Here is a 24,945-nt window from a genome sequence, read left to right on the forward strand (position 1 = left end):
TAAGGAGCTGTTCACAGTATGTATTCTTCTCTCATGTCTGACTAGTCACTCTGCTATACCACTTACATCCATACTCAGGACAATAATACTTTCTGTAATGATTTTATTTCCATGCTGATGTGTAGCCTATGACCGGACTCATGCAGCTGCTGCTGCTGGGGTTATGTGATGTACACTGCATCCCTCTCCATCCCATTGCTCCCTCTCCATGTGGATGCAGCAGTTTGCAGGTTAGTAAGGAGGGTAGGCGGGGCGCATCGGTTTGTCATCCAATCAGCGGACCAGGCTGGCCTCGGTTGCTAATGGTATCCACGTAAATCAAAGAGGAGGGAGCCAATGGGGGCCCCGGGGAGGAGGTGCCGGGGACGCGTGCCCAGGCTGCTGCAGGGAGAGAGGGGCAGAGACACCCAGAGAGGGGAGAGAGAGGGGAGCCTGGGGCGAGGGGAAGGAGCTGTCAAATGCTCGGCTCCTAGAACCAGTGCTACCAGTCGGGCTCGGAGAGTCATGGCGACCACAGCGTCTAACCACTACAACCTGCTAAGCTCCAGCTCCTCCATCGTGCATGCGGAGCCCGGTGGCATGCAGCAGGCTTCCGGATACAGGGATGCACAGACTCTGCTGCAGAGCGATTACACGCTGCAGAGCAATGGGCACCCCCTAAGCCATGCACACCAGTGGATCACAGCTCTGTCTCACGGGGACGGAACACCCTGGTCCACGAGTCCCCTGGGCCAGCAGGACATAAAGCCCAGCGTGCAGCCCAGCAGGGAGGAGCTGCACAGCACCGGTACTCTGCAGCACCAGGGCAGGGGTCCTCATCTGGTGCACCCAGCACACGGGAACCATCACAGTGCGGGGGCATGGAGGACCACTACCTCCACTCACTTGCCCAGCATGGCATCCACAAACGGCCAGGGTCTCATCTACTCACAGCCCTCCTTCACGGTGAATGGAATGATCAACCCGGGCTCCGGGCAAGGTATGCATCACCACGCTCTGAGGGATGCCCATGAGGAGCATCACGGCGACCACGGCCACCAGCAGCAGCCCCAGCAGCAGCAACAGCAGCACTCCCAGCACCAGGGACACCACGACCACTCAGATGAGGATACCCCAACTTCGGATGACCTGGAGCAGTTTGCCAAGCAGTTCAAGCAGCGGAGAATCAAACTGGGATTTACACAGGCTGACGTGGGCCTGGCCCTGGGCACCCTGTATGGCAACGTTTTCTCCCAGACCACCATCTGCAGGTTCGAGGCCCTGCAGCTCAGCTTTAAGAACATGTGCAAGCTGAAGCCTTTGTTGAACAAGTGGCTGGAAGAGGCGGATTCGTCCTCTGGGAGCCCGACCAGTATAGACAAGATAGCAGCTCAGGGGAGGAAAAGGAAAAAGAGGACCTCTATTGAGGTTAGCGTAAAGGGGGCTTTGGAAAGTCATTTCCTGAAGTGTCCCAAGCCATCTGCCCAGGAAATCACCTCACTGGCGGACAGTCTACAGCTAGAGAAGGAGGTGGTCAGGGTATGGTTTTGTAACAGGAGACAGAAAGAGAAACGGATGACACCACCGGGGGGGACTATTCCTGGGGCAGAGGATGTATATGGGGCTAGCAGGGACACACCACCACACCATGGGGTGCAGACTCCTGTACAGTGAATCCTCAATGATCAATCACTTAGAACTTTTGATTGTCCTTTTTATACTCTCCGAGAACATAGCAGCTCGCTGGACTATCTCTCATGGTAGCAGGTGTAGTCATGTGTTTTGACCTTTGCAGGCGACTACCCAGGCAATGGAGTAGAGTGAGTATACACAACATGTCAGGAGCTGAGACAGAAAGCCACCCAGATACACACGAGAAACATTGGGTAAAGCAAAAGGTAGCTTTATTCCCCGGAATGATGCTCAGTGCTGATTGTAGCTCCTTATGTCTATTTAATGTGGATCCTTTTAACCAACAAGCAAATTACAACATTGACGATATTTATGAGTCTAAAATTGCACTGCAAGGAAATTGAAGTTTACATGAATCATTCAAAGAAGATTTATTTCTCAAAATAATAATAATATTCATAATAATTAAATAAAAGCCCACGAATAGACTGGCAAATTTACACAGGGAACATTTTTAACTAACCATTAGGTTAATAACAACATGTTACCTTGTTCTCATTTGTTTTAAGTTCATATGTGTTTGTGGACATTTGTTATAAACATTGTGTTATAAACGTTGTGTTATTCTTATTTACCTTTTTCAAATTAGACAGCTTTACATAGTGCAATAGACTGCACACGGGGAGAAATGCAGTTATATTAACCATATAGTAACTATAGTCCTACAGGGATTCACATAGACCATCTTAGTCATAGTATTATTTGATACTTTAAAGATGTTGAGTAAACTTCATTCATTTTCAGGCAGTGTTTAGGCACAGAAGATGGGAAATGGTGGGAAAAAAATCAATGTGTCCTCTGATCGCTTCATTTTACCAAAGAGGCCTGAGGTCCTAGAAGAGGTTAAGTGTATTCGCGAAATGGTGCACAATAATGCATCAGGGTATTCGTGCTCTGGAGACAATGCTGAATATAACACTATTATTATATCAGCATTTCATGCCATGAAAGTTGGTGACCTTACAATCCTAGAAAGGATATTTTTTAATTTAATATTTATGACAGAATAGTGCACAGGCCAGGAGATGTTTTTTCCCTTCATATAAAGTGTAGTGCATTAACTGTATTTTTTTTAACGCTTTACTTTTTTATCTTTAATTCGCATTGTAAGTGTTTTTTTTTAACACTGGCTTGCAGATAGCGGACCCTTGCTCTGAGTTTCTAGCTTTTTATTCATTTTGGCCAGATGTGTGAGTTGGAAGGGTCTTGCTTTTATCCATTGTGGGAAAGAGTCTAGGGGGACAAAGGAGCTTACCCATTTCAATCTCTTTTCATTCTATTGTCTATAAACTGAATTCTTTGACATTATCTTGGAGGTAAACCGCTAGCGTTCACAAAACAAAGGGTTTAGTGGCGATAAATGAGGCTTCAGTCCCCATCCTAGTTCTTCTTAAATTCAAAGAGCTACTGAAAGAAAGTTATTGCTTATTATAGCAGAGGGAAGGAAGAATACACATGTTATAATATGCAGCGTAGCAGATTGATATGGCTTTAAATCAAATTCCTAATCATAATATTATTCTTTACATGTGCTCACAGCTGCACCCTTCCTAACCGATTGCAATGCAAGTAGGTGTTAAATATTTAACCCTTCGGATACATTAGAGTTAAACTTGTTGACAAACTTCATTGAAGGGTTAGGAGCGATTGTTACAGAAATGATACAAGTTTTGTTGGATTCTGGAAACTAGTACTTTATAAGTATCTGGATGTTGTTAGGTGGATATAACTAAATCTAACTATGTACATATGTTTAAAATGTGTCTTATAAAATGCAGAATAGTTTAACCCTTAATTCTGTCTATGTTTTTTAATGCTGCCCAGGGAAATATTTTTCATAGCGTTGAAAGTGGCCTGACTCACTGTATATATATATTTCTTCAAAAGCAAAAAATCCTCTGGAGACATGTTTTGTTTTGGTTTCTGTCAGTTAGAAGAGGTCGGTGATTGAAATCTATATGAAGATGTATAGTTTTCAGGCTCTTCAAACATTTTGTTTTGGTATATTTTGAATGTGCTTGTGGGGAAAAATAAAATGCAGATATCCTTATATATTTATGTTAAAGCAATATTTTATTATCTACATAAAAATGCTCCTGCAGAATAACTTCACAGTTTACTCTAATTATTGAATTATTATTTTGTTCATCACAAAACACTGGTGTTTACTACAGTAGGTTTCTTTTTGTTCTTTAAAAGGATGCGAATAATACACATTCATTGTACAAAAGAAAATCCAAATGTAAACAAACAATAAAATAGATTGCAGTTAGACTTTAACACACGTATTTTCAAAATGTATGTTACATAATTGGATACATCTCTTGCCATTATTAGCGTTTATATAAAAATGCACTGTTTACTTGAGGGAATAATCCAGCAATATATTAACTACATTTCCCAGGTAATGCAGTAGGGAGAGTGAATACAGATTGCTTTTAGCGCTATTTTTATTCTAAGCACATTCTTATTTAAAAATACTTCATTTTTACAGCTGAAAATGAATACCTATCATGTGTACAAAATCTAGATCTTATTTCTACAGTTGTCTTAAAATATTTTATATACGTATTATAAATCATATAAGTTGTATAACTGATTGTTTTTTTCTTTTAAATCAGCATATATGTAACTTTAGCATTTTTAAGTACTCTGAATTATGAATATCTAATATATTTATTTATTCATGTATAAATATGTAGTAATGTGACCCTCTAAAGTAATAGGAATATTTGATGGATTAAATCTGATGGGCAGGTCCAAATATACTTATTATATTTGATCATCGTTTCTAACTCTAAGTCAATAATACTACACGCGTCTGAGATTCGGCTAAATGATCTTATCAATAGTCTGGGAGGAAAGTGACAGTAAGAAGAAGTGTTTTGTGACCGCAGACATGCTGATGGGTAGAAATGTTTAAGCTGTGTATAGATCTGTGTAGTGTGGTCAATATCCCGGCGAGAGAGTGCTCTGCACACAGCCGCATGTGCCCTCTGCAGGACGTGTCAGTGGGGGAGACACGGGCCTCTGGTAGAGGCTCTCACTCTCTGCCTCCCTCGCTGAGGCCGACCTCTATGATTGATGGCTGCCTTTAGCTCTTTGTAAAACCCCATATCGTGCTTCTCACACACATCATTATCATACAACACATTGCGGGTCACATAACACAGGATCGTTTTACGCTGAACCATATTTTGTGTATGTTTGTTGTCTCCAAACTAGCCAATCCCAATATTTATTCTGAACATTTGTTTTGTTTCGGATGTTTTAAAGATAATTTGTCTTTTTTTCCCTTTTCTTTTGTGTATTTAGTTCAATGACATTATATTCCAAACTACGTACACTTTTATAACAGAAATAACAAAAGATTATTTTCTTGACTATGACATATTCTGACATTCCCAGGCGTGTTGTGTATATTGTCCATTTATATGTCAACAGTGGACACAAAAGCCTATTTTGTTATATTGGTGTATCCACAGAAGGCCTTACCCAGGGAATTCAGCCTTGTGTTAGCAGTAGTCACAGATGTTTAGCAGTGCTAGTGCCTTGGGCAGGTTGTTAGTAAACAAGAGCCTGCGGATGTCTCTTTACCATGCCACCAATCTGCCTGACACTGCTTTCTCCAATACATAAAGCCACATTTTTATAACTATTTTTTTGTGTAACCAACTGCTGTGATGTGGCATCTATCCTTTAGGGAAGTTATATTTCGTTAAATAAATTAAAAGAGCAACAGACAAGCATTTAATCTACCTTTTCTAGAAGACAACATGCACTGATATCAAATATTATTTAGCCACGGTGACAGATGTGCATATGCGTTATCTGTACGGTAGCTAACTGCTCCTCTGTATTTGGGCCCTGCTATAAGCATAGCCCTATACTATTTTTTATACAGTACAAGATATAAACATGTACCCAGACATATATATATATATATATACACATATATATGTGTATATAAATATATATATACAAATAGACACACACACATATGCATACATATATCTGGGTACATGTTAGCTACCGGGTACATGTTAGCACTATACTATTTTTTATACAGAACAAGATATAAACATGTACCCAGACATATGTATGTATATATATATATATATATATATATATATATACACATATATATGTGTGTATATATATATATATATATATATATATACAAATAGACACACACACATGCATACATATGTCTGGGTACAGTTAGCTACCGTCACTATTGAAATATTTGTAACGCAGTAATGGTGAAGATACGATTTAATTAATTTTATCTAACAACTGACACTTTCTATACATTCGTTTATCCCGTGCCTCTTAATACGCATGTAAAGCGTAAGTGCTTTAAATAATACTAGTGTTAATATCTGAAATATTCTGTGTCTTTTTGAATTTATATGAAAAGCAGTTTTATGGTAGATTCATTGTCTTATTTATTTGTAATTTATAGACTGTACAGGTCTATGTCGTTTGAGGGGAAATGGCTTTTTTTCTATAGTTTATAATATAGTTTATAATATGTCTATAGTTTATAATATGCTTTGTAAAAAAATCAATTCAGCAAAACATAATATATGATTCGCTAATTTATTGTTTTATCATACATTTTTTAAAAAAATGCTATTATCTCAGAAGCATTGGTCAATACAAATATTGAATATATTATTACAGCCTGAAAATAACAATATAACCATTTAGATATTTCAGTTGCTGGGACACTAGGTTCTAACGCTGCAACTTGTATATGGGATATTTCCAATTTGTGCAAGTACCAACGTCAATGTTAATTGTATACCCACAAGTTATTTATATATATATATATATATATATATATATATATATATAGTATAGGGACTTTGCATTCTGTATTTTCTTATTCTGTCCAAAGACCTGACAACCTGTAGTGTATCAATTAATTTGCTTATGATCCACCTACTAGAAACATTGCAATAAAATTAATCCCTGGGTGTTTTATTGCTGCATATTGTGAAATATTATTTTTGAACTAGTTGGAAGGGACTATATTGTTTAAGTTATTTCTGAATGGATAACCCTGTATCTATTGAATTTTAGGTTGCTCATGGAATATGTTATTGTGACACGTTCAAATATTAATGTGATGTTGTGCTTTCTACATGAAGATAGGTGAAAACCAGTGTACACCCAGCAAATGTGTCTCAAATTGTGTGTATTACTTGAGAGACAGCTGTCAGGCTGTCAGTCTATGGCTGCGAGCGTATTAATGTGATTTTATTTTTATTGTGTAAGAGGACTTTTAAAAGTTAGTTAGTCAGCTAAAAAGAGGATGTGACTGTCATCTATACAGCGCCAAGTTTGCAGGACATGGCTGCAACATGCGCTGTGACATGACTGTTACGTTAATTAACGACTGACATTATATCACCGCCTTGTAACATTATATGATATTTTTTTAACCTCCCTAAACTCTCCCTTTCCCTTCTCCACTATTTACACCCATGCAGGATCAGTGATTTGGGAGCTGCTTTGTGGTCAGTAGGGGACCTGCTACACACACACACAAGGCCAGTGCTATGTACCCCTCCTCTGCCTGCGGTTTGCAGGCGTATTGCAGAACATCCATTAACAAACTAATTTGTATTTGATTGTCTGGGCGGGCTGAGGTTACTTGTATTGCACTAAACATTCAAGCACATACGCATCACTGATTAACAGTATATATTAAATAAACCTGTTTGTACACATTGTCTTACCCCATATAAGCAGAGTCTTATTATTCTAATTACAGTAATTAGTGTATTGAAATGTTTTCTACTTGATTTGAGGCGACAGTCACTAGCTTTATTTCATCAAACACTTCTTCATAAAGAAAGCAGGCTGCTCAAATCAGCACCATGGTCGGATTAGTGTATCACGCAGGTGCACACGCATTATTTTGTGTGTATATATATATATATATATATATATATATTTCTTACACAAGGATATTATAGACAGACATATAGATAGATAGATAGATAGATAGATAGATAGATAGATAGATAGATAGATAGATAGATAGATACGCTTACACATTTTCCTCTATTATAGTTTTACATAATTGCATACGATAAACATGTGTAGTATTATAGATTTTGTGCAGGTGTATATAGTTCAACGCCGGCAAAATATAAATCACTTATGTTTCTGCATCGGTTTAACCAAATTGCTTTTTTACTCAGTGTAAAAACGTTTTCTGTAATTGTGTCCCACAAGCTTTAAATTAATGTTACTATTAATTGATAAGATCAGGTAATCACACATTGCTTTTCGATAGGGAATTGTAATTAAAACTTAAATCCCCTCTTGCTCTCTCTGTACATACTTTGTGCAGTTTAGTGAAGTTCAGTGTAAAACAGTATACAGGGATTATTCCTTACCTAAATTACAATCTGCTATTGATCAGTTGTTGCTAGCTCCAAGGATTAAAGTGGCACAAGACTACATTAGACCACTGAATGGCCTCACAGCTGCAGCCTGTACTCACATCAAACTGCTGTTGTTGCCTGAGAATAGCAGTCAGCTAGCTAGTGAGATTACAGGTTGCTTATGTAGATGGAGTGTTAAGACACAGCATTTGTGCGTCACTCCCTGTAGTGAGTTAATAATGTGTTTTATTTAAATGATCGCATGAATATAGAAATTTATAGCTAACAGTACAACTACGATGTGGGTAATGTGTTGGAATAAATCAGAGTGGATTTGTATTTTATGCCATACCACTTTGAGAAATAACATTTGTAATCCTGTAATTTATCCTTAGATATAAAATATAATACTGACCCACACAAGTCTTGAATGAGTAGATGTTCTTGTAGGAAGCCTATAAAGAAAGAAGCCTCTGACTGCATTTTTATTACTCTATAAATAGTAATATTTTGACATGGAGTGGTCATATTTTTAGATATACACATTGATCTATTTTAGAGACAACATGCAGTTAGAAACTGTGAACAATAATTCGTTTTCTAAGTATTGTTGGCCTCTGTAGTCTGTAAAATTTGACATAAAGGTATAATATATTTATATAGTATAATTATAGCATTCTGCAGTTTGCCTGTTTGTCCACAGTCACATCACTAACGCACACAGCCTGATATGCGATATTAATGTGCTATTTCATATTTTATTCACAACCGTTTGAGTTACAGATTTTATTTGATCGCATTTTAATACATAAGATAATTCGCTGCTGTTTTAGGCAAACATTTAGTTGTGTGTGTTAAAACGTATAAATTCGATGTGTGAAAGCTTTGTAATACAAGTGATGCAAGTGGTGTTATTTTAGCTTTGATGTTTTTCCCATGGTACTTTATAACTGAAGACTGTTGTTTCATTCGCAAGTTGGTCAATTTGGTGTTGAGTCATAGAGCTTTAGCGACCTCTATCGATTGCACAGTAGAACTTGTTTCAAAATACCTTTACACGGGATGACCATCAAAAAGTAGTAATGTCTTTCCAGTTTGACGTGTAATTTATGTAGTAGAGCCCAAACATTGTACAACATATAACAGAGCTCAATTAATCACATCAAATGTCAACCAAATGCAGTGTAAGCTAAATGTATATCTGTAACTGTCCAATTATGTTTCTATCTATCTATCTATCTATCTATCTATCTATCTATCTATCTATCTATCTATCTATCTATCTATCTATCTATGTAGTAACCTGTAATTGATCTAGATCACGTACGTACCACTGGTTTTCATCCTGTGTATTTGATATGTAAAGCTCACAGCAAGCCTGCTTTTTTACATATAGTATATTTGTGTGATGTGTGCTTGTTTCATTTGCCAAAAAAAAAGTTACTTTCCCTGTACAGATCACCACTGACCCAGTCTCTACCCTACATATTCATACTTTTTATTTTGTCTAAGATCACTATAAAACGAAGTCGTTTTTGTATGAGCAGTAACTTTTCATTGACAGGAAGTGTGACAGGAGGAAAATAATTTGCAAGTCTCTGAAGGTTTGGAGGAGTGATCACAGGACAGGCTGTATTGTGACAGTGCGGCGCTGCTATGGTGAGATGTATCTTCAGATGAGCCAGTGACAATACCATCTTCAAAGACTCTCACAACAAGCAGCCTCACGTTTGATATTTTGATTCAATAGGACCTGAGCTTCACAAGATCTCCCTTCTCTGTTTATCACTTTCTTCCCCATATTTCTGATTCCTTCCTTCTCTCAGTGGTTTTTTTTTCTGGTGCCTGCTCAAATTAAGCTTGTCTTGTTTCTGTCCTGACAACTGTTCCAGAAGTTGTCCTTCTTCAAGCTCCTCAAAGACTCTCTCATCCTGACTGATCTTCCCCAACAATCATACTGCATTTGCTTCTTGTTGTGCAGCTGATGCTGTGAACACTGACGGATAATAGATTTAAATGCCAGCCTGAAATGTAAGCACCAGCCTGACAACGCTGTCCTGTGCTCAAGTACAAAGACGGTATTGGTGTTTCCAGACTGGAGGAGGTTAATCAATGCTGCACAAATTCAAGAATGTAGCAGGATAAATTTTAATATTTATCACATTTTATTGAGTGTATTTATTTCATTTAAGAGTAGACCAACCCATTTACAAAGCTGTCACGTTATATATCCTTCTAAATGGAGAGTAAGGCTGCTGCAGATCTGAAAGTCCTACAAATTATACTGTAACATAAAGCGACAACAGATTAATGCTTTTTGCTGTACAATAATGTATATTTGCATTGGTAATTATATTGTACGCTAATAATTCTAACCATCATCTCAGTGTTTGGCACTGAGCGATCCCCTAGGTTTATTAATGCTCTTAAAATATTGAAGGTTTCAAGGCTTTAACCCAACACAAAGCAAATATTCCACCTGCTTCCCCATCATATGCTCATTAATAAGAGCCTCTGAATCCGCGGACCCTGCACGACTACAGAATTACTTTTTACACTGTTGTAGAGTTTAACAAAAGATGACATAGTCTACTGTGGATATTCGATTTTGTGTATCTTCCATACATAATGAATAAGAAAGACAAGAGAAAAAAAAGCTTCTAGTCAAAGGGCATCTTATTAGATGAGCGCCTTTCTGCAGTCATACAGCCACACTAATTCAGAGGGGAAAAAAAACATTTACAAATCATTAGTATTAGGCAGTCCCATTATATAGCCCCTTTCTTACCCATTCCATTATCTTCCCTTTTACATTTTCATGTAGCTAATTTTACCTCTCCATTTTTATTGCCGTGCTTACTAACCTTTAAGCAGCAGAGGATATAATAGAAGGGCAAACAATTTTCTCACAGTTAACTAGACAGCACAAATGTCACATGTTGCAAACTGAAGCCTATTTGCAAAAAGGAAAAGGGACAAACAGTGAATGCAGAACATGCTGTAATCCCAGCGATTTGCTTCGCCCAGTCCTGCTGCTTCCTTCCACTGTATCTGTCTGCTCTAAAATGATGGAATGTTTTCTGCCGCACTAAACAAAGAAATAGTGGTAAAAAGAATCATATATCACCATATATATATATAGTAACTGACTCTACTAGAAAGAAGGCAATAAGTGATCTTTCCTGGGTGTATCATCTTAAAAACACATATTGTATTCATAAGTGTGAGTGTATTTTAAACTTATTATAAAGCCAAACGAGCAAATAATTATTGCTGACAGATGTAGATGTATTCTGTTTGTTTTATTTTGTTTTTAATTCACCGATATACTGTAACATTCTATAACTAGACTCAACTACGTTCTTGTGGAAGAAGGGTTTGTTACAATTGCTATCAAACCCCCCCTCCCCTCGATCATTATGTGTATAGTAACTAGGTTTCATTATGTACGGCCAGGTCATGGCATATTTTACGTTTAAGTAAATAATTCTGCTTCTACTTCGACTCATATAATCTACCTAGGACTCAGCGGAACACATTTTAACTAGAGACGGAGAATCAGATCTCTCTCTCTCTCTCTCTCTCTCTCTCCCTCTCTCCCTCTCCCTCTCTCTCTCCATACTACTAATGGTCGAATTCAATCGATTTTGATCGAGTTACAGAACCGATTAAAATCGACCATTAGTAAATATATCCCTCTCTCTCAAACGCTACACAAACTCAGTAACTTCAAATGATCAGATGCAACTCATAGATACCAGTTACAGAGAAACATGCAACTGTTGTAAAAAATAACATACATTATTGTAAGTAACATCACTTAATTTCAAAGACAAAACCAACATATTGAAAATCTAAAACATTTCAATAAAAACCTTAAATATATCTTTTTAAAGCATTTAAATACACTAAAAATGTAAAGGCTTATCTTACATATAAGATGCACTACATGAGGTAAATGGACGCTGTCAGAATAGCAAAGGGAACTTTGCTTTGTATGTATTAAAAAAACGAACCGCAACAACTGGACACAGGATGATGGATGCATGTAAATCCTTTAGTAAGAGAGTGACATACTGTACTAAGGTGTAAGTTGTACCTCTGTCTGGCAGATACAGGTTCGCTTCCAGTGCTCAGTCAGTGGAGGAAAATGCCTTCAGTAAATAGGCTGTGCCTAATACTCTAACGGGATGTGTGTAAAATGTGTCAGGTAGATTTCATTTACTGACTATTTACTGACTGTAGATTATCTTAGTGCATCTTATGTTGTAAAGTGTTCCCCAGCTTTTACCAGGTATAAATGGTAATTTACCATTTGTATGAAAATTTAATTATATATATATATTTTTATTGCAGTTTTGTTACTATTTGACTCTTTTACAATATGTAGGTTATTATTATTTATTTTTAATTCATTATTTTGTAATTTTTTTCTTTACGTTTCAATAACTTCATTGCTTTAGTCCTATCTATCAGCAGTAATCAGGCATATTACATAAGAGCACCACGTTATTGGCTGTGCGCATAGTTCTGTAATTGTAGTGCACATGCGCACATCGCTTCTCTAAATATTTCTTTTCTAATAAACAAAAATCAACTTACAACTCACAGGCAAACAACTGCTAAAGCTAATGAATGCATTACTACTTATGCAATTTTGTTGACATGTTTTAAGTTATTTTCACCTGTTTATGGAAAAAAAGGATTGAAGACCTGATTATACAAAATGCTGCACCAAAACTTAATATAGGTAAGTTTGCATTAAATTATTGGTGCACATTATAAAGCTATACCTAAACACATGGTTGCTTTAATGAATTCATCACAGTGCTCTAGAACATGTACTTGATTATTAAAAGTATGCTGCTTCCAAATAACTGCATACACAAAATGCAGATTTATATGCTAGTCCAAATATATATATGGGACTATATAGGGGAGGAGTGAGCAGAGATGTAGAATACTACAATGGGATGTTTGAAAAATCTGTCATTTACTAAATAACTCCCTAAGCCCACAAACCTACTAGCATTTACAATGTGTTTTTAAATGCTAGTACAAATACATGTCATGCATAGGCATTTCTGATTTTTTTACCTTTAATAAAACACAAAAAATTCAACAATTAGTGTTTTTGAAAAATGCAATGTAAGTGACAATGCCAGTGGCTATGGTAACACTACAAATAATGAGTTCTATTGTAAGACCCATTTACATGTATTTTGCATGCATTTAAAAAATCATATTAAATGCATATAAAAATGCCTGTGTGTATGGATTTTCAAACAAATGATTTTTCATAACATCTAAAATAGTCCAATAAATGTATTTAGTTTAAGGCAAATCAACTAATTTGGAAAGCACACATTTATAACTTTCACTTTCCTTTTTTGTGACTATCAAAATAGCACATATACTGCTAAGGGATGAGCTCTCAACCTAAAGGTATATACTGTACATACAGTATAGTAAGGTACAGATGACTGTAACAATAGTCTGGGGATGATATTCTAATTGTCAAGCAAATTTGCACTAATTATGTCAATATTCTAATTTGAAATTCTTCTTTAACAGATTTGACTTATTTTTATTATTCACTATACCTTTGTGAAACATGAGAGTACAAAAACAAGACCACTCGGTAAGCCCTAAGATGTTTTTTTTTCTGTTCCACTTATTGCTTCCTATTTGTTTACCTTGTGTTTGTCATTGTTCAGGATCTTATTGCTGTACAGGCAACTGTCCAGTGTATATTTGTTTTGCACGCACTTCATTGTTGTATTATTCTTTTAGTTTTACATTAACCTTGATGGCAGCACTGCAAGTAGAAAGTGCCTTTTATGCAAGCTGTGAAATATAACTAAATGGTATACAAACCCTGTGCTATTATATGAGTACAAGACAATGGTATGCACATCTTTTCACAAATTGTTGTTGGTGAGTTTGATCCAATGCTTTGTTTCTGATGGTATGCAGTTGTATACAGTACTGGCACCTTTTCTCTCTAGAAACAAGAAGCTCTTCTGCAATCATCAATGGTATATTGTAACACCCAAGCTACATTATAGGCTGGAGAGACACTGACCTAGCTACAGGACCTTCAGCAAGTCAGAGGTAAGTTTATGTGACAATGGTACCTTTTTCATTAAAAAAAAAGCACTAGCTTGATGATATTGTTTTAGACATCTACTAAGTTTACTGCAGACAAGGATGGACCAAGTGGGTTATATATAAAATGTTAGCGCCATATTTAAACACATTTAGTTTAGGGTTCCTTCAACAGTCAACAATATTTAAATATATATGGAAACAAGCATGAAAATATGCAACAATCACAAAGCAGTTTTAATTTGTATCATCTAAGTCCTGGGCACTAGGCTTGGGCTTAATATGTGTAGTCTGTATCTAGTTATAAGATGTGGGGACCAGTAACTTAGAGAGGAAAAGAGAACAGCACTACACCAGCTAGCAAACAATACATAGGATTTGAACACTTTAAAGTGTGCCTACCACCAGGTTGTCAAAGTGTAAAATGTTGACCCTGATTTTGCTTGCTAAAATTAGCAAAAATTCTGCCCTGTTCTGAGATTACACAGATGCTCTAGTGGGCAAATTGAAAAGATCCAACCACCTGCCACTTAGGCCTTACACCCAGATCATAGAGGGCCTTACACCCAGATCATAGAGGGCACAGTTAGCCCAATCAGACAAAGATCACATGTAGAGTCAGATTAGATAATTCTCCAACTGGATTTACTAGCTGTCCCAGTCACCACTAGGACGATTCTTGGCCAATTAATCAACAAAACAGAAAACAAGAAATCATATTTGAGATTCATGTGCACTTATAGAGCTATTTGGTATGCCTGTGGTATATTTTGTCGACATTTATGGGAATGTTCACCTGGTCATAATATCAGCATGCTCACAATGTCAAGCAGCTCAACATTTATCATGTCATTATAAATGAAATTATATTAGAAAATCAACAAGCGTTGAAGGTGGTCTAGAGGTAAATTAACTATTCTGGTGGGTCCGGTGGCTCCAGGGATGTTCTCCGGTTGCAGCAGTAGTCTGATTAGGACTTCCGGTGGATCCAGTGGCATTTGCGGTGGTAAGTATGGCTAACTCCTATCCATCCCCCTAGTGCCTAACCCTAGCCTCCCCTCCCGCAGGTTAACCCCAAAACTCAGCTGCCAGTCCATGCAGCATGTTGGTGTTTCACATGTTGACATTTCATACATCGACATTGTGAACATGTCAACATTTTGCTCATTTAATCAATGTCGATATCCTAACTGTCAACACTGTGATGTCAACATTCACAATAGAAGACTGCAATGCCATTTTCATCCTGCAAAAAAATAGACTGGGCCTATAATTAAATGGAATGCCTTTTGCACCTCTCATGCATAATATGTATATGAGAGCATTTAACATTGTAATAATAAAATTTAAACCGGTTGGGTATGATATCCCGGCGGCTATTCAGGTGCCGGGTGAAATGCAGACATCAGAAGCCCGACATACCAGAATCCTGAAGGGGCAGGTAAGTATACTAACCCTCCCCTCCCCCCCCTCACCCTCCCTTAGGGATGCCTAACCCTAAAACTCCCAGGGTGGTGCCTAACCCTAAGTCCCCCAGGCGGTGCCTCAACCTAACCCCCCCTTCTTGCACCCTAAACTTTACCCTCCTGGGGGGGTGCCTAACCATACCTCCCCCCGCTGGTGCCAAACCCTAAACCCCCTTTCCCCTAGACTAACCCTAGCCCTCCCTGGGGTGGTCCAAACCCGGGGGTGCCTAAACCTAACCTTTCCTTTACCCGGGGCTAACGCTAATCCTGTCCCCGCTTATCTTTGTTCGAGAAGCCATCTGCCAGGATTCCATTGTCAGCCTAAAGATAGGCGTCGGTATTTAGACACCTATCTTTAGTAATAAATCAGGATTTAGATGCCGGGATTCCATCAGACGGCTTCCTGTGCGTCGATATTCTAACTACATCCGCATTTAAACACATGAAAGTAGCATGTACAGAAAAAAAACCATTCTGTATGTTCCTTAAATCTCATGATATAAAAGGGACAGTACAGACTTGAAAGCAAGTCAGCCATGTTCTAAGCTGTACGCCACTATGCAGCTTCAGTAGCCCTGTTCAAATACTTGGATTCATTATCAGTGAGCACTTGTCCTATCCAGTGCAGGAGATCTGCTGGGAAACAGGCATATCAACAAGTATGCACAATTCTATACTGTAGCTTGTATTTCCATCAACATGCTCTCGCTAAACTTTGCAAGTGTGTAAACATCCTATTACCACCCATTTGTGCCCCTTCAGTTGAAAGTGGAGATGCTATTGAGTTACGTACAACTAGGAATCACTACATGAAAAAGCCATCCACACAACTGACTTGTTGTGTTCATTAGCCCCAAAATGAGGTTCAGAGTTGTTTAATAAGAAAAAAAAGCCAGAAGTTGAAATATATAGGTGGGTTCATCCCAAAGTGGTCATAAGCTAAACTTTAAGTGAGATTTTCAATCTTGTAAGAAGGAATGCAGCAGTATAAGCAAAATCCATGAACAATGTCTTTATATTTTCATAGGTAACATGTGGTATCCTACCATTATCAAGCATTCCCACAATGGTCTATGGGCTAGTAGTCTACAGCAGTGTCTTAAGAGAGGAGGGGGCCTGTGTGCAGTCTCTGTCCAGGGCCCCCTCCTCTCATACCGGCAGAGCACCGAGGGCTCGATTCAGACCCGCTCAGTAGATGCGTTCGCACGCACCCAGCATATGCAAATCCAGCCAACCCACAGTAAGGCAGGCGATCGCATGGCAAGGCATTAGCACGCCCACTATGTCTTGGCATGCGATTGCTTTGTGTATGCAGACGCCCACCAGCCTGTTTTAAGACATTCACTGGCACACGTCATCTCCAGGAAGTGTATGCAACCATCGGTACATCGGGTACCATCAGATGCGATCGCAGTGCTTGAGGCAGACCATTCCCTGCACTGAGATCACTTTAGTGTAAAAACCATCCAGGTGACGTGCACTATGACGCTGTCTCTAAATTATGCATGCCTCTGAAACGGCGTTAAGACGCTCAGGCACGCCTGCATTTGCACCATTTATAATGGCCAGCCCCTGTCGCCACCCACAAACGGCTTCTCCTGTCACTCACTCTGCTGGGCTGTCTATGCGCAGTGAACAAACACTTCCCGATCTCTCGCAGTGGTTTGTGCACGTGCACTGTGATGCATACGCATGCGCACAATGCGAAAATCGCCCAGCTATGAGCGAACGCATCCTAGTGAGCAGGTCTGAAGCAGGTCCTGAGTGCAGTATACTCTGAGCACTAGGAGCACTAGTAGACTCTAGCAATGTGACAGAGGCTACTGCACATGCGCAGGTCTCCTGGGAAATGGTGCAGAAGCCATTTTCCTGGTGATTTTCCTGCTGCGCATACACAAAATGATTTGTGCAGTGCTGCTGCCACCAATATGGGCTATGGAGAGGTAAGTATTGAAGAAGTGGGTACAGGGTGTGTGGGTCTCCTTGGACCCAGGGGCCCATATGCACCGCACATCCTGCACCCATTAAATATAGGCCACTGGCTGTAGCCTATAGACTACATAAAAAAATAATTGGGAGAGAGCTCCTCTAGAACCCTCCCCGACAATGGCTGCCAAACAAGCGCAGGGGTCCCGAAAGTGGAGTGAAGAGACAGCTAATGCGGTCAGTTCAGTCCAAACACATCACAGGGCTCTTACAAAGCCCCTATCACTCTGTGTGTCTTTTATTACATTCGGGCAGTATATAATTTATTATACACCCGATAATTGATAAATATGCCCCTATATGACTTTCTTAAAGCAGATAATGGATTGCAGAGCTATCAGACTGAAATACCGAAATTAATGGTTCCAATTTACATAACTTACATCAAGTGGCTAATAGGGTTATCCTATATGAATAGAATACATATCACAGGGAAGAATATATTTGGCATACAATACAATTATTAACTTACATTAAAACCAGCAATAAAGTGCAATACTGCAAAATAATAAAAGATCAGTACTAAACATCATATGTATAGACTGAATTAAAGTAGATACTGTACATAATATTTTACTGTATAAGTAAAAAAAAACATCTCTCATATTTATTATATTACATTGACTTAAGAAAGGACAAAACAGGTCAGCACAGACACTCTTATCGTGTCCTTCCTCCTTCCCCAATAATTTATCAATCTGAAGTACATTAAATGTTATTTGTTGGGGAGGAATACACAGGAATACATTAACAAGCATAATCAAAAGAACAAAAGTAAAGTATTCCAACAAGGGGCACTCACGGACTTATGAGGTATAAATTCATTCAGAAATTGAAATTCACTATTATGGTGACCCATAAAAATCATCTAAAATATAACTTTTATTAGTGATTTTCTTAAAAAATATAATACCAGTGAAATATAAGGTGAAAAATGTACAATTGTGATATAAATGTGAACAAACAATATATAAAAGTTTATTTTAAATATTGTGTCCACTCTCAATTATTTGTATCTTCTGTTGTGAAATCTTAGCCCTCCAGCACAATGTTATCTATGATACAGTGCTCTAAATGTATGTTCCAAAATAATTGAGGAGCACTTATATATCTTGCATTTACTGTATTTATGTCAATGTAATTATTATTTACAGAGCTACAACTTTCAGACCTTGGTGTCTAATATATACACTTTTTTATTATTCCAAGGCAGGTAGCGTGTCTGGCACTTTTTAAATATTGTTGTCCACTCCACGGCCCCCACTTTTAGTTACTACAATCGTGATAAGGGAGCTCACTACTATAGAATTGTGCATACTACTCATTTATATCACACTTGCACATTTTTCACCTTATATATCTCTGGCATTATATTTTTAAGAAAATAAGTAATAAAATGTATATTTTAGATGATTATCTTGGGTCACCATAATATTGAATTTCAATTTCTGAATGAATTTATACCTCATTAGTCCATGAGTGCCCCTTGTTGGAATACTTTTCTTTTGTTTATGCATGTTACATTGACTCATAAGAACCACTTAATTTCGATGTCACTATTGAGTTTATGCGGATTGAAGAATTCTGGTCATATATCCATTTTGAATCGTATTTAGCAAAATGGATTCTATTCATATTGGAGAACCCTATTTAGTCACTTCATGTAAGTTATGTAAATCAGACCCACGTGTTATAGTATTTAAGCTTGATAGCTCGGCACCAGATCCCTCTTTTTTGCTTATTCCACAAACCTCTATTGGATATTTTCGTATGTTACCATTATTGAAAGGATATCTAGAAGGGATTACAGGATCTTTATTACATTAGAATTTCAAGCCTAAATCCTGTCCCACTTTTCTTCTTCTGTTACAGTATTTGCTGTAAGTATTTTACTTGCTGTGAAGGAGACCAGGTGTATACCATTTACCCACTGCTTTTCTGTAATTAATAAGTTATATATTCACCATCCTACTACTCACTTACCACTGGGCATTCTTGTTATCTTATTATGCTCATGTTTATTTTCATAAGTATCAGATGACATTATGACAACAATTGGAGGAATTTCACGCAGGTGATCAGCTTTCTCTATGAATATCATGTACTAATGTGAGAACATTTTGGAAAATGTGTTTTTTGGACTTAACATTGGACAGCACCTTATATCTATCTATACTAATATAATAATAACTTTGTATCTGTCTTTTTGTTCCAAGTTGGTCAAAAACTACTAAACAGATTTTCATGAAAACTGCCTCATTTTGTAGTGGAAACTCCTTTCAATAACCTGCACTTTGTTTCATCTCAATCCGTCGAGTTATAGCTGAGTAATGACAAAAACAAAATGTATTGACATCATCAATGCAGAAGATAGGTGTGGTGCATGTCTGGTAAGGGGTGGGGGGGGTGCTTTGGGCCCATGTTCACTTGAATAGGATATGCTACATAACAGTCTGTGCACAGGGCACAGTGACATTGATGTGAGTGATGGGTGAATAGGATAGGCTACATAACAGTCTGTGCACAGGGCACACAGTGACACTGGTGTGAGTGGTCGGTGAATAGGATAGGCTACATAGCAGTCTGTGCACAGGGCACACAGTGACATTGGTGTGAGTGGTGGGTGAATAGGATAGGCTACATAGCAGTCTGTGCACGGGGCACACAGTGACATTGGTGTGAGTGGTGGGTGAATAGGAAAGGCTACATAGCAGTCTGTGCACAGGGCACACAGTGACATTGGCGTGAGTGGTGGGTGAATAGGATAGGCTACATAGCAGTCTGTGCACGGGGCACACAGCGACATTGGTGTGAGTGGTGGGTGAATAGGATAGGCTACATAACAGTCTGTGCACAGGGCACACAGTGACACTGGTGTGAGTGATGGGTGAATAGGATAGGCTACATAACAGTCTGTGCACGGGGCACACAGTGACATTGGTGTGAGTGGTCGGTGAATAGGATAGGCTACATAGCAGTCTGTGCACGGGGCACACAGTGACATTGATGTGAGCGGTGGGTGAATAGGATAGGCTACATAACAGTCTGTGCACAGGGCACACAGTGACACTGGTGTGAGTGATGGGTGAATAGGATAGGCTACATAACAGTCTGTGCACAGGGCACACAGTGACATTGGTGTGAGTGGTGGGTGAATAGGATAGGCTACATAGCAGCCTGTGCACGGGGCATACAGTGACATTGGTGTGAGTGGTGGGTGAATAGGATAGGCTACATAGTAGTCTGCGCACAGGGCACACAGGGACATTGGTGTGAGTGGTGGGTGAATAGGATAGGCTACATAGCAGTCTGTGCACAGGGCACACAGGGACATTGGTGTGAGTGGTGGGTGAATAGGAAAGGCTACATAGCAGTCTGTGCACAGGGCACACAGGGACATTGGCGTGAGTGGTGGGTGAATAGGATAGGCTACATAGTAGTCTGCGCACAGGGCACACAGGGACATTGGTGTGAGTGGTGGGTGAATAGGATAGGCTACATAGCAGTCTGTGCACAGGGCACACAGTGACATTGGTGTGAGTGGTGGGTGAATAGGATAGGCTATATAGCAGTCTGTGCACAGGGCACACAGGGACATTGGTGTGAGTGGTGGCTGAATAGGATAGGCTACATAGCAGTCTGTGCACAGGGCACACAGGGTAGGATAGGTTACATAGCAGTCTGTGCACAGGGCACACAGGGACATTGGTTTGAGTGGTGGGTGAATAGGATAGACTACATAGCAGTCAGTGCACAGTGCACACAGGGACATTGGTGTGAGTGGCCGGTGAATAGGATAGGCTACATAGCAGTCTGTGCACAGGGCACACAGGGACATTGGTGTGAGTGGCCGGTGAATAGGATATGCTACATAGCAGCCTGTACACAGGACACACAGGGACATTGGTGTGAGTGGTTGGTGAATAGGATAGGCTACATAGCAGTCTGTGCACAGGACACACAGGGACATTGGTGTGAGTGGTGGGTGAATAGGATAGGCTACATAGCAGTCTGCGCACAGGGCACACAAGGACATTGGTGTGAGTGGTTGGTGAATAGGATAGGCTACATAGCAGTCTGCGCACAGGGCACACAGGGACATTGGTGTGAGTGGTCGGTGAATAGGATAGGCTACATAGCAGTCTGTGCACAGACACACAGGGACATTGGTGTGAGTGGTGGGTGAATAGGATATGCTACATAGCAGCCTGTACACAGGACACACAGTGACATTGGTGTGAGTGGTGGGTGAATAGGATAGGTTACATAGCAGTCTGTGCACAGGCACACAGGTACATTGGTGTGAGTGGTGGGTGAATAGGATAGGCTACATAGCAGTCTGTGCACAGGGCACACAGTGACACTGGTGTGAGTGGTGGGTAAATAGGATAGGCTACATAACAGTGCACAGGGCACACAGGGACATTGGTGTGAGTGGTGGGTGAATAGGATAGGCTACATAGCAGTCTGTGCACAGGCACACAGTGACATTGGTGTGAGTGGTGGGTGAATAGGATAGGCTACATAGCAGTCTGTGCACAGGGCACACAGGGACATTGGTGTGAGTGGTGGGTGAATAGGATAGGTTATATAGCAGTCTGTGCACAGTCACACAGTGACATTGGTGTGAGTGGTGGGTGAATAGGATAGGCTACATAGCAGTCTGTGCACAGGCACACAGTGACATTGGTGTGAGTGGTGGGTGAATAGGATAGGTTACATAGCAGTCTGTGCACAGGCACACAGTGACATTGGTGTGAGTGGTGGGTGAATAGGATAGGCTACATAGCAGTCTGTGCACAGGCACACAAGGACATTGGTGTGAGTGGTTGGTGAATAGGATAGGCTACATAGCAGTCTGTGCACAGGGCACACAGGGACATTGGTGTGAGTGGTGGGTGAATAGGATAGGCTACATAGCAGTCTGTGCACAGGGCACACAGGGACATTAGTGTGAGCGGTGGGTGAAGGTGCTGCTGCCACCAGTCTGTATAGTGCTGCATAGGGCCACTCCCACAGCAGGGCCCCTATGCAAAGCAATACAACTAGAACACATCAAATATAAAAAATATTAGTAGAGGCAATTTCATCAAGGGCGAAACCACAGACAACAGGTAGTCTGTAATATTTGTCTCATGCTTACATTAACTACACTCTACAATATTTTTCATAAATTGTACAGCTGTACAATATTTGTATTGGAATAGGAGATAAGCCGCCCTCACTAGGTGGTGCATGTTGTACAATACTTTAAACACCACTTTATATTATCATTTACAGAATTTACATTTGATCCTGTACAAAATTAAATATCTGAAGCTTATTTACATGCTGAGCACAAGCATTTTCTGTACCATGTAATTAAACATTAAATAACACAGCAAGAATGCCTATGCTAAGCATGATGGGCACATTATCAAAGCCTACAAGAACACTAGCAGTTAGTGCTGGCAAGATGCACCCATCTCTCTAGGACTACAAGCTAATGGGTAAGCGCTGACAGTGTTTTATATAAAGTTCGGATTAGCGTGTTACATTGGCTGCAGTCTTATGGGACTGATCACAGCATATAGACAGGCTTAATTAATAAAAAGTCTAATGCTAATATTACAAAACTAGAATTGTACATACTTAAAAATCATGCAAACATCGATTCATTTAATGGCACACATAAGACAAGATCTTAATGCAAATTTTGTAATTATAGTGTTGAGCTAATACTTTACAGTGAAGTGTCAAATCCAAGTCCTAACCTGTTTCTTGAGGGTCTTCAATACTGAAAATGAGATGCAATGACTTTAGTTAGACTGCAGAACCACAAAACACTTGCTGGTCAGGACACGTGAATATTACTGGTTTCTGCTTACTTGCATCCCTGGAGAGATTTGCATCAGAATCAATTTCACACAGTATGATTTTATAAACGATATTGCTGTTTTCGACCGATTGGAATGCCAAATCGTTTAAAAACTGCCGTGTGTAGCCACGATAATGATGCCTATGTACACTCCCGCTGGTCGTTAGTCGTGGTCTGTGATCTTTTGAACATGCAGAAAGATCACAACCTGTTTTTCATGATTTGTCAAACATCGTTCCGTGTGTACGCACGATGAACGATTTCATGGACAACAAACGATTTGTCATCACTTTTCCAGGCCACTCCCCTCCACCATTTTGTGCCAGCCGATGACGGAGAGACAGGAGCAGCTTTGGATCATCTTGACTTCCTGGGATTGTTTAGTTATCTATATGGAATCTTTCTACCTGCTTCATACAAACTGCACTGTCACAGAAATGTCCAATTTATGTATTTCAACAAATAAGGGCGTGATTCAGTATTGGTTGCTAATGCTGCCACTGCTGCAAATTTTGTAAACATCAGCTTGAAAACATGGAAATGTCGCAGATGCCGGGCTTTGTATTGAGACGCTTACCGGCGGCATCGCAAATCCAAGTGACTACATACAATGATGAAGCATCGGTCGCAGATTAGTTGATAATTAACATTCTGGGTAATCCTGCAGAATGGTCGTGGAAACTGAGACACCAGAGTAATTTTCACTGCGTCGCAGTCGCAGGCTGAGACATGCCCTGAAAACGGTGGTAACACGCCTGCATTAGAGTCACCACCTCCCCGTTGCCACCCACAAATGGTTTCTGTCTGCCAATCACTTTGCTAATAAATTCTCACTGTGAGCGATAACGGTAATGAGACTTGATGAATGCACAGTGTAACACAGATGCATGCGCAGATCACCAATAATTCTCAACTGCGTAAACATCGGTCATTGCGTCCATCTATGAATCAGGCCCTTAATATTTAAATAGTTACAGAGCAGATATGGTTAACATGGTAACATGCAAGGTGTATAGTCTGCACAGCATCTATATTGGTCAGGAAATATAGTATTTCCTCTACAACAACCTATACTCTGTAGCGCAGTGAACATATAGAAATATAAATAAGATTGGACCAGAATATGGTATGAAAGTTAAGCGTTATGAAAGTAATATGCACACAGTAGTCACACCTTCCTATGCTCAGTGTTATTAGAGCCCAACTGCTCACCCTTTCTTGTTCTCGATAAGCTTCTAATACAGGGCAGATGTATTAATCTATTCAAAGCATTCAAGGCCACATTGTCGGTGCCAGGGAGAGAATGACCTCCAATAAAATAGCATAAAGGAATTATGGAGTGCATTTATCCAGGAAAGTATACCAATTCCTCAGTTACCAACTTACTGAGTTATCTGCACGTTAATATTACAAAGAATAAAATATATTTTACAGAAGAGAAGTGATAAAGGTTCTA

At 39.4% G+C, this 24,945-nt stretch overlaps 1 protein-coding gene across 1 annotated transcript; it reads left to right on the forward strand.

The window, feature by feature from the left end:
* The first annotated feature begins 420 nt into the window (after window positions 1-420).
* POU3F2 (POU class 3 homeobox 2) lies at window positions 421-3,735 on the forward strand. The gene has a single exon (XM_088470890.1). The coding sequence runs from the start codon at window positions 505-507 to the stop codon at window positions 1,651-1,653; it is 1,149 nt and encodes a 382-aa protein (XP_088327016.1). The 5' UTR covers window positions 421-504; the 3' UTR covers window positions 1,654-3,735.
* The last annotated feature ends 21,210 nt before the right edge of the window (window positions 3,736-24,945 follow it).

The sequence above is a fragment of the Taudactylus pleione genome, unplaced genomic scaffold (assembly GCF_031769625.1).
Source record: "Taudactylus pleione unplaced genomic scaffold, aTauple2 ptg000015l, whole genome shotgun sequence".
Classification (NCBI taxonomy): Eukaryota; Metazoa; Chordata; class Amphibia; order Anura; family Myobatrachidae; genus Taudactylus; species Taudactylus pleione.